Raw genomic sequence first — 19,678 nt, 5'->3', positions numbered from 1 at the left:
GTGATGCTGTGTACAGATTACTGTATGTCCTTTTGCTGCGTAACAGGGTGGATTGAGAGGGAGATCTGAACACCGTTAGCTTAGCCGTCGTTAGCGTGACCTAACGGGCAATTAAGTTGTTCTATTTTTCAAGGCGACCGCACAAAAGCACGATTCATCGCATGTCTGTCAAAATGTTGCATGAAGCAGAAAAATAATAGATTTTTGATGCGTGTTTGGCGGTGTTTCAGTTGAATGTGAAGCTCTGCTGATAGATGCCTGTCACACGTTTGGTTTTGCAAGCGTTTTTATAGCGTTCCCATTTTCTTTACAACTAACGTATACTAATGTGGGTGGGGCCATGTCCTTGTACAGTTATTGGTTTGTTTTTGTGTACAGTTGCATCTTTGTCTGTGTGTCAGTGCACAGTTGTGTGTGTGTCAGTGCACAGGTGTGTGTGTGTGTGTGTGTGTGTGTGTGTGTGTGTGTGTGTGTGTGTGTGTGTGTGTGTGTGTGTGTGTGTGTGTGTACAGCCAGCCAGCCAGCAGTGCATGAGGAGGGAGGTGGGGCGCAGAGCAGACAGCTGTGAAGCGAGGCTTGGCGGATCCTCCTCCATATGTTCGGGGAGCGCTGCACACAGCCACAGAAGCCCACTGCATGCCCCCAGCTACCCAGAGCACAGCGACAGGGAATTCACAACAATATCTCCCTGCTCTTTCTCTGCTCCTTCTACCACTCTAGATTATAATAGTGTTTTATTAGAGTACTCTAGGATACACTATCTGTATGTTGTGGATTAAATGTGTGTGTGTGTGTGCGGGGGGTATAAAGGTAGGGAGTGGCATAGAGATGGTGTCTCCCTCTCACATACCCACTGTCGTAGCAGTGGGCGTAGCGGGCATGGCTGGCTCCACAAAGGCAGCCTGGCGCAGCTGGCAACCCTCTATGCCCACCTCCCTGCGCATGCCCGTCTCTGGGAGGACCCGGGCTCATCTTGCCCCTGCAGAGCCCACCACCCCTTAGCCCAGGAGAAAATCTCAATCATTGAATCAATCACAAGGACAGGGATTTCTTTTTTTTTTTCCTCAGGAGGGCATATGTCCGTGCGTGCACGTGCACATTTTTTGTGAGAGGGGAAGAGAGACTAAGGGAGAGAGCGTAACCAGATGAAGAGAGAGGGAGAATAAGACTAGACGAGAGGGAGAGAAAGAAAGCGAGAGAACGGCACCTCAAAAAAAGAAGGGCCCGGGGAGCCATCTGGGTAGGTTGTCGTGCCAGTGTCTTTGCCAGTGTGCCCAGACCACCTGGCCACAGCGCCAGCCAAGTATGCCAGCCCGGGCTCTCTGTAGCCTCCAGACGACTACTGATGCTGCCCCTCTTTCACGCGGGCTTTGAACGTCGGGCGGCCCTGGAAAAACGGCGGTGGCAGTGGCCTGCCTTTTCTCTCTCCTGCCAATAGCTTTGTTTGAAGTGAGACAGGCTGTGTGCAGGGCCGGGGAGACGGAGCGGGAAACAGTGCCCCCTTTCAGCACCCTTCTACTCCCTCCCAGACACACACTCTTTCTCACAAACAAGCAGACGTACACGTTGGCGCGCGCACACTCTCGTACACAGTTTTCTTTGTGCCCATTTGGGTGGGGGTGGTGGTCTCTCTCTTTTCTTTCTCATGTCTGTCCCTCACTCATCCCTGGTTCTTTATTTCCAGAGACATTTTGTGCGGTCCGTTTTTCCTATCACCTGACTTTGGAGATTTTTTGTTTTTTAGGGCGAGCTCTGCTAACTCCACCACCCCCCCCCCCCTTCTCGCCACTACCCAACCCGCGCCCACCCTCTGGCCCTGCTCCCTCCTCCCCGTGCCCCCCCCTCCTCTCCTCCCAGCCGCAGGCCCTGGGCACTGGGCTGCCTGACAACCCTGGGAACAGGCAAACCCCAGTGGCACTCGAGGGGCACAAACATTGGCATTGCTGCTCGGGCTTTGTCTTCGGTGTGTGTGTGTGCTTGAATGCGAATGTGTTTCCCATTGTTTCATCAACCAACAAAACAATGATACCGATATGCTTATAAGTCAAATCTACAATACAAAATAGTATTGTAGCTGTGTTGCGTTCTAAAAAAAGACATGTATTTTGCCATTGACACTTATCATATCAGTATATTCAGACAATTTGCAGCAGGGTACAACATATCAGATGGAACATGACTGTTTGTGAGCAGAGTCCAGTTCGAAGGTGGAATTTTCCTAGAACGCCACTCTCTTTTAGACACGCTTCTGAAGAGGGTGAACAAGCATCTCTGCTGTGCCTGTCTCTCATCTGAAGTATTCCAGAGAGAGAGAGAGAGAGAGAGAGAGAGGGAAATCAAAAGAGAGTGAGAGCGGGTCCTGAGGGGGAAAAAAGGGAAAATGCGTGAGAGGATTTCCAGGAAAAGGCAGGCAGACGGGTAGAGCGGATAGACCGACAGGGTGGTCATCTGTAACAGGTAGTGCCAGGGCCAGAGTACAGGATTCAGGTACGCCCACTAGGAAGACTAATAGATTACTGCGGGAAATGGCGGGTGATAAATGACCCGATGCAATGCCTCTCTCCGGAGAGAAGCAGGCTGGGAGAGGAAGGCCGATTTGAGGATATTTTTGGTAAAGTGGCAGGGAGGAAGGGGGGGGGGGCTTCATGGCAGGTGCGTAATCCATCCTGGAGACAGAGTGCGCCCACCCTGGAACACCCTCGAAGTCCAGTGCCCAAAGCACTGCATTATGGGCCAGTTTCCTGGACACATATACAAACAAAGAAGCTAAATGGAGAATCTCCATTGAATCTCCACGAACCCACTACCCTGGCGGTGCAAGCATCATGCTGTACCAACTGAGCTACAAAGGACCAAGTATAAACACGATTAGAGTGAGGTCAGATAAGATAAACAGGAGAAAACATGAAGGGTTTTCAAAACACGGAGCTGTGTGTGTGTGTGTGTGTGTGTGTGTGTGTGTGTGTGTGTGTGTGTGTCTTCTATTCCAGTGTTGTGAGTGCCTATATGCTCATTCCTGTATTATCTGAGGCAGACATCCTGACTGAATCCTGACTGAGAGAGGAGATCGCTCCATACCATGTCCCATACTGTGAGAAAAGGAGAGATGGTGAACGAGAAAAAGAAAAGGGGGAGAGAAATAAACGAGAGGGTACCAACGTAATGACAGTGAGTCGGAAAGTAAGAGAAGAGCGGGGGGGTGCACGGTTGGCAGCCTTGCAGGGCAGTCCGATGAAGAGGAGGCAAGGCTAGTGCCTAGAAAACCTAGCCTGCGCTACTGCAGCTCCCCTCTCAATTTCCCCCCAGCAGGGATTGATTCGCCGGTCGATGCTGCTGCCTGACATTGTCCACAGCTCACAAAGCGTGGCCCCAGCCAATACACACACATGTATATATCTGCTGTTAGTACATCCAAGGCCCACTCTCTCCGACATTTACAACTAAATAACTATTTCTACTGTGACATCGATTCTCGTAGTGTCTGTTGTCTTTGTTTGTTTGTTTTGTGGTGTGAACTCAAGCATGAGGCTACGTTTTTCTTCCCTCACTGTCGGTGTCAACTTTATCACCGCTTGGATGTGTGACCATCACGCCACGTTTTTAACTGACTGCTCTCGGGAAAATTACAATTAAACGTCCAAATTGCTACCAAAAAAAAAAGAAGCTGTATGTGAAACAAATAAATATGTCAAACCCGTATGAAAATTCCCATTTGAAATATATATTTTTTAAGCAATTTCATGTGGTGATTGCTGCCCAGAAAAAGCTCTAGAAGGGCTTTAGTAGGGAATCGCTCTGCGTTGGTGTTGCGTTAAGCCTCGTCATCATTGGGCTGGACGTGTGTGTGTGTGTGTGTGTGTGTGTGTGGGTGGTCAGGGCAGCTCTTCAGACGGGTGCCCCTTGGGGGGAGGCCACGGGGGGGGGTAACCAGAGACAGGGCCCTCCCACCCTCCCCTGGCTGCCCTATCGATCGCACTCCTCTCCTCTCCTCACCAGCACAGGGCTCTCCTCTCCATGGAAGGAGATGTCAAAACAGACACGCTCTCACACACCTGGCCTCCCACCTGAGAATACCTCGACAACAACAGAGGAAAAGTCCACCGTAGTCTTTCCTGCTGAATGGAAATGCAGCTGTGTTGGTTTACGTGGATCCTGCGGTATATATCATCCGTCTGTATAGACGGACTATAGCCTACGTGATATAGCAGTGGGAGTGTGTCTTATAAGCTGCAGCTTTTCTCTCTGGTGTCTGCGTTTATATTCCTATACAGTTAAGATATCATTTTTGGAATGCCTTGACAGAAACGGTAGTGGCACTGAGTCTGCCACACAGCTGAATTCATTTCCTGATTACAGGTGGTCACACGATGGGACAGAGTAGTGGTTAGGTTACCTACAATAAGTCTCACTGTTCGGTTCATTTGTTGTGCGTTTATGCTTGATTCTCTTTCATGGGCCTACCCCAGACAGAGCACAGACAAAGGTTTTGAACCTTCGAACAGTATCAAGTAGTAGCTTGCCCAGTTAGTTACCACACAAGCACTGTCTGCTCTTCTCTTTTGTTCCCTCTCGTTCTCTCTCTATCCCTCCCTGTCGTCTTCATGCCCTTTCCCCTCCTCTCCTCCTTCTCCTGTCTCCCCTCCCGGGGTAACTGTAGCCTCACAGGAAGCCCATTGTCTGGGCCTGAGGAATCTTGTTCTAGGCCGTTTTCTACTTATCAATGACTGGGGGGCCAGGAGGGAAGTAGGAGGGGGAGTAGCGAGGGCTCCACTTCTCTCCAGCTGAAAGTCGGCACTTTGTGTCTCTGCAGAGGTGATATCGGCTCCCCTCGCTGGCATTCTTCAAGGGATCAGAGCCGGCCCTGCAAAGAGACTCTCCAGACAGACTGAAGAGGGTAGGGAAGGCAGGGGGAACATGGGGGAAGGGAACTATTGTGGCATCGGATGAAAAGCATTATTTAATTTCCCAGACTAAGACCAGACAAGGCATGTTTAGCATTTACCACTAGTTGTTGTTGAGGGGAGAAGACCCCCTCTTCTCGAAATTCAAACGCTTCCACCATCAAACTGGGACGTTCAAATGAGCTTTGAGGGTGTTCCACCTACTTTTGAGGCAGAGAGGGAGCGAGGGAGAGGCTAAGGATGCAGCAAAAAGAGAGGCGAGAACCCGTCTGACACCAGTAACGCCATCAATTACAGTGCTATAATTATGGTAAGTGAGGCAGAACCGAATCAATACAGCAATTCATCAATCGCATTCCAAACTATTTCAGTCTGGTTTATGTCATCATGCCACTGGCCACGGCGTCCTTCACTCCGCCAGCACAATATCTCGCCCACACATCAAGGTTCCATCCCGGCCTAATCCACTTTCCCCTGAACGTCCATTATTCTGGACGCTCCCCTTAATTGATCCACTGCCGCAGTAGTCCGAGTGCCAAGACTGGCCATAGGTGAACCATCCCCCCCAGAGCATACCTAGATAAAGGGAACAGCGATGGGCACAATGAGAATATCTTCTCTAGATCCTGCCTATTGTGGTCCACACACACACACATCCATGTATATGTGACACTTACACACACACACACACACACACACACACACACACACACACACACACACACACACATCCCTCCTATCACCTACCCATGGCTGCCTAGTTCACATGGGGTAGCTCCTAATCCCACTTCATTCCCAGGGTTACTAATCAGCCCGTCACATTTGTGTTTAATGGACCGTTTTCAGACGTTTTATACTATCTACCACGGACAAGCTGCCCTATGTCCAAAAATAGTGTTTTGATATAATTAGTACTGTATGCAAATTGTATCAGCATTTTATTTGTAAGTTACATTGCATTACAATACAATTATGGCATGCTTAATTAAAAAGTTGAATACCGGCAAGTTAAAGGAAATTAGTTTATGTAGGCTGGGTTAATGCTGTGCTATAGACATATAGGCAATTCAATTAATTGCCAGCAAAGCAGTAAAAATACATTTATACTGGAAATGACTGTGTACCTGGCTAGTCTACACACTAAACCCAATCGTAATGTTTTCCCCACAGCAAGACGGATGACTTTGAGATATCTGTGATGTTGCTGAATGCTGTATTTAGTGTTATAGCATAAAGTAATTGCGCGTTTGAGTAATTTGAGCGTCGCAGGCGTGTTGGGGAACAAGAAATGAAGCACGTACATGACTCGGAGCCATTTAACCTAATATGGGCCTTTCAATCAAGACTTATGCTGACGTGACAACCTGCAGTACTATTTCTGTTTCTACCCAACTGGTGACAGATTTTCATGGAAATATTCTAAAATCGAAATAAAAACAAGATGCGCATTTTCCCACCAGAGATGTGTTTCCATCAAATTGACCAGTGCCGGATAAAAGCCTGGACGTGATGATGTAGTGCACAAAACATTTCACAATTTTTTTTGGGGGGTTATATTGTGAATTAGCCCTGTCTGGTCATATATGTGTGTGTATATATATATATATATGTGTGTATGTATATATGTGTGTATATATATATGCATGTATATATGTGTGTGTGTGTATATATGTGTATATATATATATTTATGTGTGTGTGTATAGCCTACATGATGAGAATATTATAGACAAAAGAGTGAGATTATTTGTATTTGCCAAACGGCAGCCAAGCATCGATCATTATGTCACCAGAGTAAGACTCTACATGTTTATTGGAAAGCAGCATCAAGCTCATCACTGCACTTTCACCCCCCTGTGAAGTTCATCGTAACTTATTTCATCTGTAGCCTAATAAACTGCGTGCTTTCCTGAATCATAGCGGGAGGGCCACACAATATGCCATTACTACGATATGACGGTTTATTATATCAATATTTGCGCGTTGAGGCGTTTCCTACCTCCATTTCTCGCATAATTCATTTTACAGACACTAACAGATCCCACCTTGCCTAGTGTATTTTGTTTTGTCGCCATTTGGAAAGTTTACCGACACATTTGCTGTTTTCATCAGGCCTGTCGTGACATTTTTTGTTGTTGTACTTTACTCGCATGAAAAGGTTGGATGGAAACCTGGTTACTGTCAGTAAATAATGTGCATTTTTAACCACTCGATAGCTAGCACACCAATTTGAATGGTACTGTTTGCCTATGATCATAACGGAAGCAACACAAGCTATAGTTTATTTTATTTGTGGCTTTATGAACAGCTTTATCTAAATGGCCTATTGTTCAAGGGACTTACATGTGATGCTGTAGTAAGTTAAAAGTCATATCGATTTCGATATTCTATGTTGGAGAGAGCTGAATGTATCTCATTGCACAGGAAATGGTACATGTATCAGTTGCCTGGTTTGTTCTGGGGAAGGGTCAGAGTTCTGTAACACAATGGAGTCTTAAGATTCCATTTTGTTCCAAATGAAAACAAACGCTTGTTTTTCTGTCTCTTTCACCTTTTTGTTTGGGAACATACAGTAGTCTTTTGTGAACGCACAGTATTTGGTAGCGTAAGTGGTAATTCCGACTGCATCTTTTGTTGTGAAAATGTGGCATGAAGAATGGCAACTGTTCAAAGGAGGCAGCGAGCACTTTCAAAATGGTTGCCAAAGCTTTTAAGATGGCTGCCAGGGCATTAGGTGTAAAGGGGGTTAGGGGTGTATCAATGGTAAACGTTAGAGCTAATACCATGACATGTCGGCCATCTTTGTCACTGGAGATTCTGTCCTGGGCTCTGCTGAGTTCTGTGTTTATGCCTTTTCCTTTTTTTTGTAGCTCTTGCTGTCTTTTATCTGAATGTTGTTGAACTTGGCAGCAAACTTCTTGGCAGCGACTGCTTCTGTGTCATCCAACAATGGAGGCAGCTAACGTGATTCTCTCAGTATAGCTTTGCCTGGCAGGATGGTTTAACAGCTACGTTGAGGATAAGCATGAGAGAGAGAGAGAGAGACACCGACTGAGAGAGGAAAGGAGGAGAATGAAGACGAATACGAGCGAGAGAGACTGACTCGCTTTAAAATGGCGGCTCGACAAGCGATGGCACTTATTCAAAGCCAGTGCTTTTCATCTCCGTCAAGTATTTTATTTGTGAGTGTAGCGTCTGGGCGACAGTTTTTGTATATTGGAGAATCGATGATAGCGCTGTATTTGCGCCGTTCTTAGAGGAAAGGGCTGCCATAAAATGGAGGCAGTCAGATGTTCACAAAATGGAGGCGGCTGGGAGGGGCGAAGAGGAGAGTTTGGGCGCGCCAGTAACAGGCTACTCTGCTATGACGTTTAAAGAAGGGGGGGGGGGAGGCACATGAAAAGAAATCCCCACGTTTTGTCTACCTGGCACAAAAAATGTATTATTGCCACCAGTCGTCAAATTGTTTGTCTTTTATGTATAAAAAAACAAACCCCAATGATCCAGGCATTAGACGGGCGTTTTCGCTTTTGGTTGTACAGACGTAGCATTCAGAACTGAACAAAAGCATGCATCTCTTTTTCCCCCCTCTCTCTTTCGCTGTCGATTTGGCTGCGAGTACAGGGGTCTGCCAGGGTTGAAATGCCAACCCAGCGCCTTGGCTGGCATAAGCCCTGATCCTTACGCACTGGCGGGCATACGCCAGACAGACAATTGGACTGGCATACTCTCCACCATTGAGCCTTTTTCTAAGGGCTGTTTTCTTTATCTGACCCCCTCAAGTTTTCTCTGGAATACCTCCGTTGTAGCGAATCCGTTAGCGAGCATTAATTACGTTCCAATAATCATGTAAATAGTGCATTATCATCAATAGTCAACAAAATAAATATTTTGTACCTGTCTGTGTAAAATGCAGTATAGTGTATTGTAGGTTTATTGGTATTGCAATATTTGCATTATTTATATATATACACACACACATTTTCTAAGAAGTGTGTATATATGTGTATTGAAATGCATAGAGTTGGAGAGTCGAGGTACCATATGTAAATATTGGTAATTTATGATTTCTCTGAAATGAACTGCAGAAGAAAATGAATGGTGGCTCGATATTGACTGACAGCCTTTTGAAATCATACCATATATCATATAATTTCATTAAAAGGAAAATAAAAAAAAGTGTCTGTAAAATCAATAAGGAATATATTGTTTTACAATACACATTTCATAATAAAGTTAAGTAATTTATATGTGGCATGGTAGGCTATTTCAATTTCAAATAGGAAATCAAAAATAAAATAAAAAACGTTTTATTACAAATTCTTCTCAAGGAAGAGGCAGTCTAACTGAAATTGTTTTATTTTGCAACAATAATATCACAAAACATATCTCCCGATCTGATCATATTTATTGGCATTTTCAGTTAGTATTTGTTGCATAGAGCTGTGTTTAATGAGGTGTGTGTGTGTGTGTGTGTGTTAGTCAGGCAAGGTCCAGTGGTTTTGGGTGGGTAACCCTGGCTCTAGTGACTGTAGTGGGGCAGTGTGTAGGCAGGGGGAAGACCCAGCAGGAGTGGCCAGGCTGGGCATGTTGTGTGCAGTAACTGGGGGTTTCCCTTCCCTCCTCGCTGCGGGCCATGTGTGAAAGCCCCACTGTATGCTGGGAAGGAAGCCTAGCGGGCTGAGGAGAGGATAGCGGCTGGGCTGGGTTTGCCGTGGAGCAGTGCAGATCGCCACTCACCCAGTTCTTCAACCCTGGCACCATCCTCCCTCCCCTAGTCTGCTCCAGACAGGGGCTCTAGCCAGGGACTCTCTCTGTGAGAGAGAGAGTGCACTAGCGTAACAGAGAGAGAGAAAATGGAGAGGGAGGGGAGGCGGAGGAGGAGGCAGCGCAAAAGTTGGCTGCCAAAGCAGTTCACCCTGTCATTTTTGTATTTTTTTTTGCTTGTGCTGCACGAGCATGGAGATTTTCTATTTCCACTGTTTCAGAGAGCGAGAAAGAGGAGAGGAGGGGAGAAGAGAAGCAAAGTCAAGGCTTCCCTTCCCACAAGGCGAGCTCTGGTTTTGTGTGGGTTGTTCCTGCCAGGGTGGCAGTACAGCCGCTCCTCATTCCCCTCCCGACCACCCCGTGCAAGAGACAAAAGGTGCGACCACCCCTGTTCCTGTTTATTTTCCCAGGTCCCATGTATTGACTCATCTGGCCCAGAGTGACTTGTTTATGTGCAAAGTCACCAGTTTGTTTCAAGGAGTAAATTCGATTAGATCACCGCGGGGGAGGACGGGGCCTGAGGTGGCGTGATCATTTCCCGTCTTGTACCCCCCTCAGACCCCAACACCCTTCCTCAAATTCTCTCCATCTTTTTTTTTTCTCAGTGCGGAGAATGGACATTTTTGGGTGGGAAATTCGGAGCGAGAGATGAGAGTGGGTATGGACTCGGAGCGAGAGAGAGAGGGAGATCCGCTGCTCCCTCTCAACCATGTTTTCCATGACCTCGTTGGTAGGAGAGCAGAGAGGCGGTGACTGACACTTCCTGGTCTCAGACAGCCCGTCGTTCCCTGCAGTTGTGGAATGGGGGGGCCCTCTAACTTGCAACTATGGGCTCGCTGCTGTTTAGGAGACTGGTGTGACGACGCCTTTGACAATCTCTGAGCACCCACACACACACACACACACACACACACACACACACACACACACACAGTACCTCGACACTGCAGCTGGAGCCTGTCAGCTGGGCCCTGGGGACAACAGTGAATTACAGCTCACAGACACACACACACACACATACTCTCCCGGCTTTCTTCCCGTGTCACCGAGGGGCAGACCTCCCCAGTACTCACCAAGATTAGATCTCTGGCAAATGACAATCAAACTGACAACACTTTTTTTTGATTCAATACTGTATACCCTCTGACCGACGACAACTCCTGCTGTCCCATGCTGCTGCCCGGTAGAAAAGATGACATGACGAGAAGTTAAAGATGTCTGCGTTCTCCTCCTCTCCTCTTTCCCGGAACACAAGGGCCTGGCCACAAGTAGTGCACTATTTAGGGGACAGGGTGCCATTTGGGAGACAGACAAGCAAGAGGAGCCTGTGAAATCTCCAGTGTTTTTCGACGTTCTCCTGCTACGCTGTTGGAACCTATCAGGGAGAATGTGTACCGTATTTGAGGGAGAATGTGTACCGTATTTGAGGGAGAAGGTGTACAGTATTTTTGTCCCGCCTCCCAAATGGCACCCTATTCCCAACGCAGTGCACTACTTTTGTCGAGGGCGCAGAGCCAATTTGTCAGTAGAAAGTAGGGCTGTAAGCAGCCTCTATTGTACCTATCCTGAGCGTTCTCCAGTTGTTAGTTGTTACCATAGCGAGAGCGAGTGTGTGTGTATAGAGTCAGACAAAGACAGGAAGTGTTTTTGAGCGGGGGGGGGGGTTACTGAACGCTTTTTCCATCACTATGATCACTGGACAACTTGTGGTGGTGGGGGGGTTGCCATTTAAAGAAAAGAGCAATACACACAGTACATTCTTTTTATTTATTTTATTTAACCTTTATTTAACCACATGCCATTAGCTTGTTTGTTCAAAGCGAACGATATCTCTACCTTTTTTAAGAATGCTTTATTTGTGTCTGCTTCATTATTGTCTTATCTTCTCACCCACCAGTCCTCCTAGCATGTAAAACACACACACACACACACACACACACACACACACACACACTTGGCTCTCATGCACAGTTGACCCTTCCTCAATCTTTCTATTTCTCCCCATCAGGGCTAAGGGAGGTCGCGGAGCACATCAGATCCATGACAGCTTCGACTTTTCTCTCACAGTCCTGCTATTTAGAGAGAGAGGGAGAGAGACAGGGAGAGAGAAGATTAGACACAGAGAGAGAGAGAGTAAATTGAAAGCGGCCCCAGGGCTGTATGTTTCACCAGACCCCTAGAGAATGCTGGGATTGGACTGTTTTATTTTTTTTTGCCTTGCTGGGAAAAGGCCAAGAACTTGTCTCTCCTCCTCGGCCTCCCCCCTTCTTTTTCCACCCTCTTCCTAGAAACGACGGCAGAATAACAGGAGAGGAGAGGAGGAAGGAGGGAGTGAGTGAGCAAGGTCCTCTCTCTCTTTCTCCCTCTATCTTCCCTCTCTCTCCCCTTCTTCATTCCACATAGCCCAGCCTTCGGGGCCACAGAGTTTGACTTTTCCCACAGTTTTCCTCTGGAGCAGCAGGGAGGTCTAGTGAGCCAGCTAGGAGGGAGCGCGCTCTCTCTGTCTCTCTCTCACTCTCTCTGCCCTCCTCCAGGCTTCTCTCACTCCCCTTCTCTTTACCTCCTTCACTGCATTGTTCCCCTCTTCCCCCAACGAGCCCCTGTACAGGGGCCTTTGAAAGCCAGTGTCCAGGAGGGCAGACCCAGAACACTGAAGCTCCTGTGAGGAGGAGAGGTAGAGATGGATCGGGTAGATGGAAGTATAGATGAATGTGGAGAGGTAGAGATGGATCGGGTAGATGGAAGTATAGATGAATGTGGAGAGGTGGAGATGGATCGGGTAGATGGAAGTATGTGGAGAGGTAGAGATGGATCGGGTAGATGGAAGTATAGATGAATGTGGAGAGGTAGAGATGGATCGGGTAGATGGAAGTATAGATGAATGTGGCGAGGTAGAGATGGATCGGGTAGATGGAAGTACAGATGAATGTGGAGAGGTAGAGATGGATCAGGTAGATGGAAGTATGTGGAGAGGTAGAGATGGATCGGGTAGATGGAAGTACAGATTAATGTGGAGAGGTAGAGATGGATCGGGTAGATGGAAGTATAGATGAATGTGGAGAGGTAGAGATGGATCGGGTAGATGGAAGTATAGATGAATGTGGAGAGGTAGAGATGGATCGGGTAGATGGAAGTATAGATGAATGTGGAGAGATAGAGATGGATCGGGTAGATGGAAGTATGTGGAGAGGTAGAGATGGATCGGGTAGATGGAAGTATAGATGAATGTGGAGAGGTAGAGATGGATCGGGTAGATGGAAGTATAGATGAATGTGGAGAGGTAGAGATGGATCGGGTAGATGGAAGTACAGATGAATGTGGCGAGGTAGAGATGGATTCGGGTAGATGGAAGTACAGATGAATGTGGAGAGGTAGAGATGGATCGGGGAGATGGAAGTACAGATGAATGTGGAGAGGTAGAGATGGATCGGGTAGATGGAAGTACAGATGAATGTGGAGAGGTAGAGATGGATCGGGTAGATGGAAGTACAGATGAATGTGGAGAGGTAGAGATGGATCGGGTAGATGGAAGTATAGATGAATGTGGAGAGGTAGAGATGGATCGGGTAGATGGAAGTACAGATGAATGTGGAGAGGTAGAGATGGATCGGGTAGATGGAAGTACAGATGAATGTGGAGAGGTAGAGATGGATCGGGTAGATGGAAGTATAGATGAATGTGGAGAGGTAGAGATGGATCGGGTAGATGGAAGTACAGATGAATGTGGAGAGGTAGAGATGGATCGGGTAGATGGAAGTATAGATGAATGTGGAGAGGTAGAGATGGATCGGATAGATGGAAGTACAGATGAATGTGGAGAGGTAGAGATGGATCGGGTAGATGGAAGTATAGATGAATGTGGAGAGGTAGAGAGGGATCGGGTAGATGGAAGTACAGATGAATGTGGAGAGGTAGAGATGGATCGGGTAGATGGAAGTACAGATGAATGTGGAGAGGTAGAGATGGATCGGGTAGATGGAAGTATAGATGAATGTGGCGAGGTAGAGATGGATCGGGTAGATGGAAGTACAGATGAATGTGGCGAGGTAGAGATGGATCGGGTAGATGGAAGTACAGATGAATGTGGAGAGGTAGAGATGGATCGGGTAGATGGAAGTATAGATGAATGTGGAGAGGTAGAGATGGATCGGGTAGATGGAAGTACAGATGAATGTGGAGAGGTAGAGATGGATCGGGTAGATGGAAGTACAGATGAATGTGGAGAGGTAGAGATGGATCTGGTAGATGGAAGTATAGATGAATGTGGAGAGGTAGAGATGGATCGGGTAGATGGAAGTACAGATGAATGTGGCGAGGTAGAGATGGATCGGGTAGATGGAAGTACAGATGAATGTGGCGAGGTAGAGATGGATCGGGTAGATGGAAGTACAGATGAATGTGGAGAGGTAGAGATGGGTGAAGAGAGGTGGAGATGATAGATGATGACGAAGGAGAGTGCTAGGGTTGAAGATAGGCTGGAATGGAGGCAGACTGGAGACTGGAGAAGAGGCAGCAGAGTGCTTATGGCTTTACCAGGGCTGCAGCAGCAACGGGGATCATACAGGGAACGACCTGAACCTACACACACCTTCCTTCACTTTGGAAACGGCAACAAATAGAATAGACAGAGGACAACTGGAGACGTTCCCTAATGCCTATGTCCAAACCTTACACGCTCGCACGCACGCTCGCTCGCACGCACGCTCGCACGCACAGAATTCACCAGCCCTTCACACACTCAGTAACACACAGTGGAGAGTGTTCTTTAGTGGTTTGGAAGGGGCGTTACGGCACAAACATAACTTATTGACGTTCAGGATATTGGATAAGACAATAATTAAAGACATTATTATTATTATTATGTCTTGTAGAGTATGTACAGTATTGACAGACCAAAAATTGGCTCTTGATGCCTGGGCAATGTTCAATGGGAAAGAGACGTTTTGAAACCTTTAGAAATGGGAAGGTTCTCCTGGGACTCGTCCAATTAGAAAGCTCCTTTTTTTTCTAATTTTTTTCCTACCGAACAACCCGTTTTTTTTTTTTTTTTTTCAGGGTCGGTTTTCAGGCCGACAGGAAAGCAGAACCCTTTATGCCCTTGTTCCTCTTCCGCACTCCGTCTCCTCCTCCAAGGTGGTCAGTGTTTTTATTTCCACACACACGCTCGCGCTCAAACGCCCGGCTGTCTAGATTGAAAGGACAGACGGGATCTGTAAACACAGCCACCGTAACTTTATACTCTTTTGTCCCTCTTCCTCAGCCCAGAAAATAACGCGCACACACCCACCAGCAAAAACGCACATGTATACACACATAACACATACAGTACAATCAAACACACGCTAGCAATCGCACACAACGCACAGGAGTGTGATTGAGGCTGTGCTGTAGATGAGAAGCAGAAGGGTTCTATGTAAACACTGAGCTTATTAAATATGGAGTGACGTAGGGAGCCTGGATGAAGGTCGAGGTTAGCCAAACACTGGACACAGGGAACGCAGACAGAAACAAGCTCACTCGGGCAGGCTCTCCCTATATGCTCTCTCCTATTTCTACTTTGCCCTGGCGCAGGCTAGATATGAGTCGCGTCTGTGTGCCGACACCGTGCACTGAAAGGGCCTCAGCGTGCCTTCAGTTTTATCCCGAAAGGGACCGATTTCAGAGAAACGATTGAAAATGGCCGCTTACGTTTTTACGTACTGTAGCTACTTGAAACTTCCCACGACTAATCTCCATGTTGATTGGGACCGGTGTTACAGTTGATATAACAAAACCCGCATCAAGTGTCCCGGTGGTGGATTGTTCTGGAATGGCTCTCCGGTCATGTACCATTTCATTCAGAGGAAGGGAGGGTGTCAGGGAGATGGAGGGAGGGATGGAGGGCGAGAGGTTTACAGGAATGCCAAATTAAATCTGAAGGTTTTGGCGAATCCGCCGCAATCGTTCAACAAAGCCCGGGCTTGACGCTCAACTCGGCGAGAGGGGGTGGAGGGAAAAAAGCGAAAAAGCTTGGGAGGGAGACGAGAGGAGACGATACTTGTGAAAACAATAAGCCAATCCCTGTGGCTTCACCTTCCATTGATGGCGGACAGAAAGGGCCGTTTGTATTTCTAAATGAAGTTTCTGCCTCCTCTTTTATTGGCATGCGTGTTCCTGGGCTCAGTGTGTAAAAGGGCCTTTAGAAAGCAGGGTTTTAACACACAATTGGATTACAGCACGAGCACTTGGTGGGAAAGCGGACCGGCGGGAGGGAGAGGGACCCGGGAGAGGTACAGAGGGTTTGGCGCATGCATAATGAAGCGGCCGCTGGGGCGGGCGGAGCGGGCCAGGCGGTGTTCCCCTCTCAGCCAGGGCTCAGAGGGGGAGAGGGGGGAGAAGGTAAGAAAGACAGACTGGAGACGGCGAGCGAACGAGGGGGAGACTGAAGAGAGGGAGAGAACTGTGGGACGGAGGGAGGAAAAAGACAGGGTACACAGAGGCCGAAGGAGAGAGGGAAAGAGACAAAACTGGAAGAAGACGGAGAGAGCGCAGACAGAAAGAGATTAGAGTGAAGCTGAGAAAGATAGGAGAGGGAGGGACGAGACAGAGGGATGACCTGGGAGTGTGTGTATCTGAGGTAAAGAGCTGCAGCAGTAGAGCAGTCAGCACACATGCAGCCGCGAGGCCGTCCCCTAACCATCGAATTAGTGTGTCAACTCGTTCACTAATTCAACTACCAGCCATCAAGACATTCCACACACACACACACAACATTCCCCCAGCTCTCCTCATCTCTCTTTCTGGCCCGAGACACCACTATATACTCCCACTCTAGTAGTAGTATACCGTACTCTACTGTAATCTACTCTCTCCCATTGGTCCGTTTAATAGACGAGGGCCTGCTCGTAAATGTTTACCAGCTCGGTGGTTAAGAGTGTTACTGGTCTAGCCAGGTCGTGTTAAAGACCGTATAGAGAACCAACGGTGTGCACCCACAGTTAGACCCTAGGTCGAATTCATTAGGTAGCAAACGGACTGAAACACGGATGGACAATCTGAAAGTGTCCAATAAGAAATGCTTGTTTTCTGTTACAAAACATTTTGCTACGGTGTGCACTAATGAATACGACCCCGGCTTTTCTCTCTCTCTCTCTCATGACTCCGTTGTAAAAACCATCGGTTGCTATGGTGAAAATACAGCCTCACACAGCTCGGACCGGTAATTAGTCGTATGAAAGTTATTGGCCTGCCGTAGAAGGAGCTGTGACACTAATCCTGCAATGTATTAATGCCTCCAGTGAGGGGTGATAAATTCCATGACAGTGCATATTCATAACGGTGTAACCATAATGAACGGTCTGTAGTGCATCATCTGTCTGGACTGGAAAGGAGGTGCGTGGGGAGGGGGTCTTTTGGCTTTCTTTACTTTCTGTACCCCACCGGTCCCCCCCCATCAAGTGCCCACCCCTTCAGGGCCCTTAGACGTAGTAGTGAAGGGTGGGAGGTGGTCAGAGCCCTATACCAGACACGGCCCCTGGCTCTAGTCCTCTCCTCCTTCCCTTCAGACGGAGGGGGAGAAAGATAAAGAGCGACTTGTTAAGGGACTTGTATAGAGGCAGGGTGAATAGGTCTTGTTTGTGGCGGGGGGTGGGGGGGGTGGGGGTCGTTGTTTGTTGTTTAGTGTTTTTTTTTTTTTGTTGTTTTGTTTTAATCGGCCAGATTTTTCGTCCCCCCTTTCTCCCAGCTCTGAGGGCCCTCAACAGGGGGTAAATGCAGATGTGAGACACAGTCTGGGTCTCACGCCTCATTTGCATATTTAATTAGCGAGGGGGAAAGGCGCGTGAGAGCGCCGGGGTAGACTAGGGTGGGGGGGGGATGTGGACTGTGTGAAAGTGCCTCCCCCACCCACACCCAGCAGCACCCAGCCACTAGCCTCATGCCCCCGGCGAACCACCCCCACCTCGCTTTCAGCCGCCTCTGTTCGGTTGCTGGGGGGACGTTTTGTTCCGCGGGCCTCCAGATTGCCTTTGTTTTAAGTTGTTGATGCAGACCACAAACGCTGAGCAGAATGCAAACAAGTTCCCTCTAAATTGTTTACTTTGTCTTGCGAGTAGAGGGAGACCACCAGCCAAAAACTTTTCTCCTTTTTTGTTTTGTTTTAGTATTTCAAGCAACACTTTTGACTCTCTGTCCTCCCTTCGCCGTTTTTGCCGCCTTTCTTTGCCCGTTACCCCTCTTGACGTTCCAGTCACGTATGTTCGGAACGTTTTTTTGTTTGTTTCCCCCGCGTCGTTGGTTGCCTCGGAAATGGACCTTTTGCACTCTCTCCGACAGATCAAAGGGGTCAATCAGCTTGTCTGGTAACACTTGCCACTGAAAAATCTTTGTTTTTAGAGATAAACATTTGGTGTAAAACGCACTCAGCCTCATTTCTCTCTCCAGCAACAGAGCAGAAAAACATTACGGACGGAGAGAGAGAATAAAACACTATGCCAAAAAAACCATGGTCCTGGTTCGATTTTATCTCAGCCTTTTTAAGACAAGTACCTCCTCATGCAACTATTTCACTACTCTGGCAAAACTCTTGTACCTATTTCAGTAGAACACAAGCAGACTAGTTTCAGTGAATCAGCCTTCCAGCCTATGTGTAACAGCAATACCAGGCACGTCGTCCTATCAGCCTAGCAGGACTTGAGTCATAGCTCTCTGTCTCTCTGCTTGGCTCTCTTCAGTCCCGACTCCCAGAGTGGAGATGGGTAATATTTCTCCCACTCCCAACAATTTTATCTGCAGCCCGTCGGATCGATACAACCCAGCAGCAGCTAAATCATCCAGAGGTTATGTTCCTCTGCCATTTTGGCAGCAGTAAAAAAAAAACATTAAAAGGGGAGGCGAAACATAAGGAGTGAACTCCCTTTCGGCACCAAGAACTGCGTTTTTTTACACGTCACTTTCCTCGTCGTCGCTGTCACCGCTAACGACGCTGTTAGACGTTCTTGCGCTGGGGCAGAAAAATTGCCCGTAAAATGTATGGGTTTTCCCTGTTTTATGAGCCGTGGATGGAGTTGTTGCGGCAGGCATCGGCTTCTTAGTGTTTCTCCAGCCAGACCAATTTCCATAAGTGAGTTTTTGCCAACAGTGTGACATCCTCGCACTGGGCATTCTCTCCAAAAGCCTTATTCCCCCCTTTCCTTTCCCAACCACAAATTCCTCAACTCCTTCCCCACCTCTGACCTACACCACATCTGAAAACATGTCAGTCTAAGCCCCAGAAAAACATTCCGACACCCCACACCACCGCACCTTTCCACACAACACCCACAGACAGCGTAGTGCACTGTCAGTACAGTAAAGACGCTGACACGCTGGATAGTACAGTAGAGTACTATGAGACGAAGGCAGAGTCAATGTCACCGCGGAGGAGAGGCATCGACCCACCACACTAGACCAGACTAGCCAGTAGTCCACAGTAGCTTTAGCCCATGGCCTGTGTCTGTCTGTCAGTCAGTCAGTCTGTCTATAGCTACGGTTGCAGTCTCCTACAGTGTGGCTCAGGCTGTGCCAGTGTGCAGTCGATGCGTAGGCCGGGGGGGGACAGACGCCCGCATCGATCGCAGAGCTTGAGGCACGGGGGCTAGGGTTTCACCTGAGCACACTCATTCACACACACACACACACACTCACACAGAGCACACCCGGCGGGTTGGGTTAACCCTCTGACTGTAGGCAATCCCCCGACCGCACTCACATGCACAGTTACAGTACTATGGTGACAAATGCATTGAGACCTATGTGTTCATTGAGTATTGTGACCAAAGAATCTTACCCCATCCGCGTCTTTTTATGGACTTTTATGTTTCGCTGTCTTGTCTTACCTTGTATATATCCATGACATCTCCTTGTCGACTAAAAATGTACAATTTTGGCTTTTATGAAAGTTAAGTAGTGAGACCCTTGCTCCAGTCCCTTACAGTATCTCTCTCTCTCTCTCTCTCTCTCTCTCTCTCTCTCTCTCTCTCTCTCTCTCTCTCT

The 19,678-nt window shown here is 47.8% G+C and overlaps 2 protein-coding genes across 3 annotated transcripts in view; both read left to right on the top strand.

The window, feature by feature from the left end:
• Positions 1-19,678, top strand: part of LOC106613561 (nuclear factor 1 A-type) — a 138,029-nt gene that overhangs the window by 62,029 nt on the left and 56,322 nt on the right.
• On the top strand, positions 11,346-17,221 carry LOC123724384 (uncharacterized). 2 transcript variants are annotated; one of them, XM_045687367.1, is made up of 3 exons: positions 11,346-12,431; positions 12,469-12,603; positions 12,858-17,221. In XM_045687367.1, exon 3 carries the CDS (start codon positions 13,045-13,047, stop codon positions 14,101-14,103), a length of 1,059 nt encoding a protein of 352 aa, XP_045543323.1. In that variant the 5' UTR covers positions 11,346-12,431; positions 12,469-12,603; positions 12,858-13,044; the 3' UTR covers positions 14,104-17,221. The 2 variants fall into 2 exon arrangements, with proteins under 2 accessions (XP_045543323.1, XP_045543322.1); XM_045687366.1 differs by having other exon boundaries at positions 12,641-17,221.

This window comes from Salmo salar, chromosome ssa10 (assembly GCF_905237065.1).
Source record: "Salmo salar chromosome ssa10, Ssal_v3.1, whole genome shotgun sequence".
Lineage (NCBI taxonomy): Eukaryota > Metazoa > Chordata > Actinopteri > Salmoniformes > Salmonidae > Salmo > Salmo salar.
Note: the sequence above shows the minus strand (reverse complement) of the source record. Positions and strands in the feature narration are given on the sequence as shown.

Coding starts and splice junctions, on each gene's coding strand:
- LOC123724384 (XM_045687367.1), top strand. CDS start 13,045: ATGGATCGGGGAGATGGAAGTACAGATGAATGTGGAGAGGTAGAGATG.